This window comes from Rhincodon typus, chromosome 25, assembly GCF_021869965.1.
Source record: "Rhincodon typus isolate 14 chromosome 25, sRhiTyp1.1, whole genome shotgun sequence".
Lineage (NCBI taxonomy): Eukaryota > Metazoa > Chordata > Chondrichthyes > Orectolobiformes > Rhincodontidae > Rhincodon > Rhincodon typus.
Genome location: NC_063356.1, coordinates 1,616,544 through 1,625,216, shown reverse-complemented (window position 1 = coordinate 1,625,216; position 8,673 = coordinate 1,616,544). Strand labels below are relative to the sequence as shown.

Genomic DNA, 8,673 nt, shown 5'->3' with positions numbered 1-8,673 from the left:
AGCAGATCTGGCAGCATCTGTGAAGACAAAATCAGAGTTAATGTTTCCGGTCTGGTGACCAGATCCGAAATGTTAACTCTGTTTTTTCCTTCACGGATGCTGCCAGGCCTGCTGAGCTTTTCCAGCAAATTTGTTTTTGAAGATGTCCTTGAATCAGTTTGTACATGTATTCAAGTGACGCAAAACTCTACATGACAGAATAGGAGCCAATGAAATCCCAGAAAACCATCCTAGAAATTGTTCTGCAACATGGCTGTGCACTTCATGAACTGCAGTAGATTTGATCACTATGGTCACAAAAACCACTCTCAGTTCTACTCCAGTTCTCAGACAGTGCTGCTCTCCTTGGCCACAAGCACTATCTTTGTATCATGCTTCTTAAAGGGATGTCCAGTAAGTTTTTTTATTTAGCTTTATATTTATTGACACACATACTCACATGAGTACCGTGAAAAGTTTACAAGCCAGCACTTACATCTCCATCTTAGGTACAAAGGAACCTAGGTACAAAATCTTAGGGAGGTATGTGGTCAGGAAAGGGCTACTTGTCAATGGCAGTGTATACAAGCACCTGTAGTACCAGAGCTGTCAGTCCACAATGTCTGAAAGGACTTCAGAGCCAGATTCATTAATGTGTTTGAAAGAGATTAAACGAATTGGATAAGCATGATAGAGGGAAAAAAAAAACAAGGCAATAGGGAAAAAGCTTACATGAGGAAGGATGTAGTTGTACTGGAGGCAGTTCAGAGGAGGTTGATTCCAGAGATGTGGGGTTTGTTTTATGAAGAGAGATTAGGCCACTAATCTCTGGAGTTTAGATGAATGAAAGGAGATCTAATTGATGGATATGAGATACTGAGGGGGATTAACAAAGTCAACGTAGAGGGGATAATTCATCTTGTGGGGTAATCTAGAACAAGAGGTCACACAGTTTAGGAATAGGGGTGGCAGATTTAAAACAGAAATGAGGAGGAATTACTGCTCTCAAAGGGTCATAAATCCGCAGAATTCACTCCCCCAGAGTGCAGTGGATGCTGGGACATTGAGTAAATTTAAGGAAGAGATAGACAGATGTTTAATTAGTAACAGGCGTAAGGGTTATGGAGATCAGGCAGGGAAGTGGAGCTGAGACTGAGATGAGATCAGGCATGATCATAGTAAATAGTGGAGCAGGCTCGAGGGGCTGAATGGCCCCCTCATGCTCCTGGTTATTATATACCTGAGAAAGGATGTACTGACATTGGAGGGGGTGTGGAGGAGGTTCACTCGGTTGATTCCAGAGTCGAAGGTTGGTTTATGAGGAGAGATTGAGTAGCCTGGGACTACACTCATTGGAATTTAGAAGAATGAGGGGGGGATCTTATAGAAACATATAACATTATGAAGGGAATAGATAAGATGAAAGCAGGGAGGTTGTTTCCACTGGCAGGTGAAACCAGAACTAGGGGGTATTGCCTCAAAATAATGGGGAGCAGATTTAAGACTGAGTTGAGGAGGAACTTCTTCACCCAAAGGGTTGCGAATCTGTGGAATTCCCTGCCCAGTGAAGCAATTGAGGCTGCCTTGTTGAATGTTTTTAAGGCAAAGATAGATAGATTTTTGAACAGGAAAGGAATTAAGGGTTATGGTGAGTGAGCAGGTAAGTGGAGCTGATTCCACAAAAAGATCAGTCATTATCTTATTGAACGGTGGACGAGGTTCGAAGGCCCAGATGGCCTGTTCCTGCTCCTGGTTCTTATTAAGGGCAAGAGAGCGAGACTATTAGCAAAGCTGCTTCAAAGAACTGACAAAGCATGATGTGCTGAATTGTCTCTTTCTGTGCTGACTGATTCTATGATCAATGAGGAAATAGGAAAATTTTGAAATCTAAAGAGAAAATGCAAAGCAGTGGACTGCATTACCTTATGCTTTAAGCCAATCCTACCACCTGCACATTGAGATAATGGGCTCGGATATCTGTGCATATATACTGTCCCTGAGACTGCTGGCTCCTCATCTCTAAGTAAGGCTCTTCAACTGGTTTTGCCCTGTGACATCTGTTTACATCTCCACACAGTAAGTTATAAAATGTAGCTCTCTAGTACAGCATCTAAGACTCTACTCTTCACATGCTCGTTCTAGACAGGAACCTTGTCTCTTGCTGATGTCTGAGTCATATCATTAGTTACTTCAAAGTAAATTACCTGAATCTCATTGCACCATATAGAACACTTAAGGTAAACACAAGCAAAATGTCAGAGTTTAACAGTAATAGTGCACCAGCAACAAAAGTCAAAGCAAAGAGTAAAAAAATACAATCACAGACACTTTATCTAACTGCATGAAGCACTCTAACATAATAAATAAGATAAAATTGAACTTTCATTCCATCGGGAAGGTAATGGTCTAGTAATATTATTGCCCAAAAAATTAAACTCAAACACCAAGATAATGTTCTGGGGACGTTGGTTCGAATCCTGCTATGTCAGATGGTGGGATTTGAATTCAATAAAAATCTGGAATGAAGAGTTAAATGATGACGGTGAAACAATTGTAGGGGAAAATGTTCTGAGGAAACATTAACTCTGATTTTCCTTCACAGATGCTGCCAGACCTGCTGAGCTTTTCCAGCAACTTCTATTTTTTGTTTCTGATTTACAGCATCCGCAGCCTTTCAGTTTTTATGTTGGGGAAAATGTATCTCGTTCACTAATATCTTTTAGGGAAGGAAACTGCCACCCTTACCTGGTCTGGCCTACATGTGACTCCAGACCCACAGCAATGTGGTTGACTGTAGTTGTCCTCTGACATCCACAGCCCATTAATGAATTTTAAAAGAAACACACAGAAGTGGCTGCAAGGTGAGCGAGGTTGGGAGCTTAAAAAGGCATTTCAAAAAGACAGACAAGATGGAGAAAAGATCACGTGGCCCTGATAATAATGGTTACTGCAGGATAATAATGAGAAAGGATCTTGGCTCAGACAGCAGCAAGTAGACTCAATATGGGTGGAGGTAACAAGTGTCAGAAAATGTCAGCAAAATATATTGCAGGTTGCCTAACAGGAGTTATATGATTGGACAGAACGTAAACCAAGAAAAACAACAACTTATACAATTATAATGTAAGTTTTAATCATCATATGGTCTGAACAAATCAAGTTGGCAGAGATAATCTGGAAAACCAGTTCTGAGGAAGGGTCACCGGACCTGAAGTATTAACTTTGATTTCTCTCCATAGATGCTGCCAGACCTGATGAGCTTTTCCAGCAAATTCTGTTTTTGTAATCTGGTAAACAGGCTTGTGGAATGCAATAAAGATAGTTTCCTGAAACAGTATGCAGTGAAACAAGCCAGTGAGGAGTCAAATAAAAATAAAGTACTGTGGATGCTGGAGATCTGAAATAAAAACAGAGAGTGTGGGGGCAAAACTGACTTATTTTTCTCTTATTCAAACCTCTCATTAACACCTATTATACATCTCAATTGTTCCTTTATCATGATTAGCACTTTCTTTCAGCCTGAGTAGCCTCACCATCTGTTCCACTCGTGCCTTCTCTTCCTTTGTCAACAAAAACTTTGAAAATCTTTGAACTCAAAATGTTAACTCTGTTTCTCACGCCACTGGAGATGCCAGACCTTTCTTTTCTATTCATTTGTGAGATGTGGGCATCGCTGGCTGGCCAGCATTTCTTGCCCATCCCTAGTTGCTCTTGAGAAGGTGGTGGTGAGCTGCCTTCTTGAACCTCTGCAGTCCACCTGCTGTGGGTTGACCCACAATGCCATTAGGGAGAGAATTCCAGGATTTTGACCCAGTGACACTGAAAGAACAGCTATATATTTCCAAGTCAGGATGGTGAGTGGCATGGAGGTGAACTTGAAGGTAGAGGTGATCTCATGTATCTGCTGCCCTTGTCCTTCTAGATGGAAGTGGGTCGTGGGTTTGGATGATGCTATCTAAGGATCTTTGGTGAATTTCTGCAGTGCATCTTGTAGATAGTACGCACTGCTGCTACTGAGCGTTGGTGGTGGAGGGAGTGGATACTCGTGGATGTGGTGCCAATCAAGCGGCTGCTTTGTTCTGGATGGTGTCAAGCTTCTTGAGTGTTGTTGGGGCTGCACTCATCCAGGCAAGTGGGGAGTATTCCATCACACTCCTGACTTGTGCCTTGTAGCTGGTGGGCAGTCTTCGGTGAGTCAGGAGGTGAGTTGCTTGCTGCAGTATTCCTAGCCTTTGGCCTGCTCCTGTAGCCATTGCGTTTATGTGGTGAGTCCAGTTGAGTCTCTGGTCAATGATAACTCCTAGGATGTTGATAGGGCGGGATTCAGTGATGGTAACACCATTGAACGTCAAGGGGTGGTGGTTAGATTGATGAGTTTCTCCAGTATCTTCCATTTTTGGACTATTGACGATGTTATGTTAAACCTTGTATTGTGTAATGCGAAAATGTTAATTAATAACCTCAAGGTAAATGTTCCTATATGGTAGTGATCATATGATGGATTGCACATTAGGTTTAAGAATCACTTGAGTCAGCAAATGTGCATTTTCAACTTAAATAAAGCCAATTACGTAGCTAGCAGTAGACAAGGTTGATTGGGAAATTGTTGAACTGACATACTGTCTATAAGCATTACAAAACATTAAAAGAAATTGTTAAGAATTATCAAAAATATATTCCATGGTGAAACAAGAGCACCCTGGGAAAAGTAACCAATCCATGGCTGACTAAAGAAGCAAAGTTTAAAAGAAAAGGCTTGTAATATTGTGAAGAAATGGAGAAAGCCCAAATATGTCAATAAACTTAGAAACCAGTAAAGGCTGAACAAATATTACAAAAGTCAAGAACAGCAACAGGAAATGCTAGTCTCTTCATGGCTTTGACAACAGAAATGATAATACAACCATAGAATCCCTATAGTGCAGAAGCAGACTATTCAGCCCATCAACTCCACACTGACCTTTTAAAATCATCTCACCCAGACCCACCCTATCCCTGTAACCCTGCGTTTCCCATGGCTAACCCACCTAGCCTGCATATCCCTGGACACTATGGACAATTTAGTATGGCCAATCCACCCTAACCTGCACATTTTTGGACTGTGGGAGGACACCAGAGCAGGTACGGAGAGAAAATGCAAACACTGCTCAGACAGTCACCTGAGGGTGGAATCGAATGTGGGTCCCTGGCGCCGTGTGGCAGCGGTGCTAACCACTGAGCCCTTCGTGCTGCCCTAATAGGGCAAAAGGAATTACAGAGTCATAAAACAAATATTTTGTCTGTCTCCACAAGCAGAAGACAGTTCATGGCTTATTGGGAACCAAGGACCTAATGAGAAAACTTAAAAGTAATTATTTACCAGTAGGGAAAATGTACAGTGAAACTAATTGGAGTAAAAGATTGAAAAATCCCCAGGACCAGAGATAGTGGGTGCATTGTTTGTATCTTCCAAATTCCATAGATTTTAGAATAGTCCCAGTGGATTAGAAGATAGAAAAAAAATCACTACTATTCAGGAAACAAAGGAAAAAAAGAAAAGGGAACTTTGAGACTGTTAGTTGGGCTTAAATTGTTGGAAAAATTCCAGAATTCCTTATTACAGTGGGTGTTAACAGGACATTCAGGAAATCTTAGAAAGTCTGAGTGATCAGAAGTTTTAGGGAAGGAGCTTGTTGACAAATTGATTAAATATTTCTGATTTGTATTTAGAAGTATGAGATTATTCAATTTGGTGGAAAATCAGAATAGTTTTTCACTTTTGTTTATTCATTCATGGGATATGGACACACTGGCTTGTCCAGCATTACTACCTATCCCTAATAGCCCAGAGGGCAATTAAGAGTCAACCATACTGCTGGAGTCGCACGTAGGCCAGACCAGGGAAAAATAGAAGATTTCCTTCCTGGAAAAGACACGAGGAAGCCAAATTGATTTTTACAACGCTTGACAGACTTGTGTTTTTATTTCAGTTTTTTTTATTTAATTCAATTATTGGTGGGTTTCAAGCCCATGTCCTTACAGCACCAGCCTGAGGCTCTGAATTTCTGTCCCAGTGTCATTACCACCATGCTGTAGCTTCATGAAAGACTATAAAATATTTGTGCTCAGGTGTATTTGGCTGTCCTTGTGTGAGAAGTTCAGCAAGTTAGTATGCAGTTACAGAAAGCAATGAGAAAGACAAATGGCATATTAGATTTGAAAGTAATGGCTTGTATATATACTGTTCCCTTCACAACCTCAGGACATCACAGAGTGCTTTACCATCAATACATTACAACAGCAACTATATTATAAACATGTATACGAAACATGGGGGCCAATTTCACATAACAAACTTTAATGTGCAGGAGGGAGAAAATGGACAGATGATCTGTTTTTGATGTCTGTTGAGGGATTGATATTTGTTGGTCTTATTTGTATCTTGCTAGGTGTATTCATGTAATGGGTACTAATTGTGGATGATGGGCCTTGTGCATGTTTGTAATCTGTATCTGAAAATTAAATCTTTTAAAATGCATTGAGATTTAGCTTCAGTTCTGTCCTTTTCTGCTTTGCTGAAGTTGAACAGACAATAACATGGGAAAACCACCCTGGTTTTTTTCATATTAGTGCCTTGGGATGTTTTGCAGCACAGGCAAGGCCTTGCTATGTTGTCTCATACCCCAGCACAATACAATGGTCTGGGTTATGTCGTCAAGTCTCTGAAGTGGAGGTTGAATCCCCGACCTTCTGACTCAAGAATGAGAGTACAACTGATCAGTGAACACTGAAAGGCCACATCTCTGTCAATCATTATGCCTAAATTCATGCTTATTCTGTCAGATAGAATATCCAACTTTTCATACGAAATATAAATAACCTTTCAAACGTACAATTTTCAGAAGCTTCAAAAATACAAAAAGATACAATCAGATGAATGTTTTGTGACTAAGTGTGTTGTAATCTTGGGCTGTGCCCTGTGCATCTGTCAGTTGCTCCACAAATATGTATGTGTTAATGATGTGTGTCTATTCCACACTGCGCTGGCTCAGTTTGTTCATTGTTGCATCTAGAGATGTCCATTAGGTTATCTCTGAAATTGAGTATATGTGAAGATTATGTGCTGAAACCATAAAAATTCAGAAATATGCAACTGGCTAGGCAATGATTCTTCTGTCTTTTGAGTATTGTGTGTCTGGCCATGTTCTATTTGTCTGTGTGTTCTATAAGTCTGTCTCTCAGTAAAGTGTCCCTATGCTGTTTATATCTGTATCATACAAATGTGGATCAGTGTTCCTCGTTGAGTCTGAGTCTCTGTTCCTGATTGTGTCCTGTCTGTTTGGTATCTCAATGTACATTGCGTCTTTTTGTCGGGGATAATCATTCGGTTTCTCTACATCTGTCTCGCTCTAACCTGATCTCTTGTTTCTGACTCTGTGTGTTTCTGTTTCTCTCTGACCTTGTATGTCTGTTTCTGACATGATGGATTCATTTCTCTCTCTAACCCTGAGCCCCTATATTTCTGTCTCTCACCAACGCGGTGCGGCCACTCGATCCCCTCCTTACCTCTATCCCGGGACAATCGCGTCTCTTGTGGAGTGGGCGATGGCTCCTGTTCTTTGGAACTGCAGCACTGGTGATTCTCCTGAGACATTGAGACATCTGCTGCAACTGTAAACGGAACACGGACACTGAGGAAGGCTACAAGCCGCTGGTTAAAACCTCCCTTTAAATGTGCCCTGTACAATACGCCACTCGATAATGAGCAACTTGTCCAAACTCGATACAAAGCCTGAGTCTGGGATCATAGGATAGCTGTATTCACCCGCCTGAAACTTGCTCGCTCTATACCTTATGAATGAATTTAAATCTTTTGTAAATCTCATCGGTTTAACTTGAACTAAAACTGGATATTTCAGAAACTTTTACAACTTTAGCTCACACCTCCCCCCTAAAAAAAACTTGTTAACTTTTCTTTTCAGACTTACTGCAGGTTTAGACTTCCAGCGAGATGGTTTGAGCTCCTTATCTGTTCATTAGACTCTATTCCGGGCTGTCTCGGGCTGTTGTTAATCTCCCCCTGGCCCCTTTCACATTCCCCCTCTCTGCCCCGTTCTCTCTCTCTCTATGCCTTACACTGAGAGGCGGAAATCGTCCGCTTTTCCGATCTCGGTTTCCTCCTACAGGATCTACGTTTCGAAAAGAAATCTGCAACTCACTGCAAGTTTACTTAGTCTCAGAGAGAGAGAGAAAACACACAAATAACTCCGGCAACTGACGTACTGCGTGGCTTCAAAACCAGAGAGTAGACTGGAAGAAAGCAGCGAGAGAGAGAGTTTGAATTAATTGCCTGGTTTGACATGAATCAACAATAACCCCCTTGCAGTTTCCTTCCAATTGCATCGTTTAGGGAGAAAAGGTAAAAAGTTTTTTTAACCACTCAGTGGACACAGAAGCAGATCCCTGAGTGAGTGAGCTGACGGGCAGAGACCCACAGAAACAGAGAGAGTATTCAGTCACTGAGGCTCTGTCGGTGCCATCTCTGATGTTCCTCGTTCCAATCCTGCTCTAACGTTACACGTGAAACAGGGTTTTACTTAGAATCCAACTTTCCCTCGCTCCTAATGCGCTTTCAAAAACTACTCCGGGATTGTTGTTAAACTATTGCAGGAATGTAACAGCCAATTTGTCCACAGCCAGCTCCCACACTGAGCA

General features: G+C 41.4%; 1 protein-coding gene across 2 annotated transcripts in view; it reads right to left on the bottom strand.

Moving 5' to 3' along the window:
* LOC125486086 (myoD family inhibitor domain-containing protein-like) overlaps nucleotides 1–8,143 on the bottom strand; it is an 81,067-nt gene extending 72,924 nt beyond the window's left edge. The window contains exons 1-2 of one of the 2 annotated variants that reach the window (XM_048612172.1): nucleotides 8,095–8,143; nucleotides 7,525–7,629 (exon numbers count right to left, since the gene is read on the bottom strand). In XM_048612172.1, the coding sequence (XP_048468129.1) occupies nucleotides 7,525–7,612 (88 nt within the window). In that variant the 5' untranslated portion in view covers nucleotides 7,613–7,629; nucleotides 8,095–8,143. The other variant, XM_048612171.1, reaches the window with a different exon arrangement.
* Between the last annotated feature and the right edge of the window lie 530 nt (nucleotides 8,144–8,673).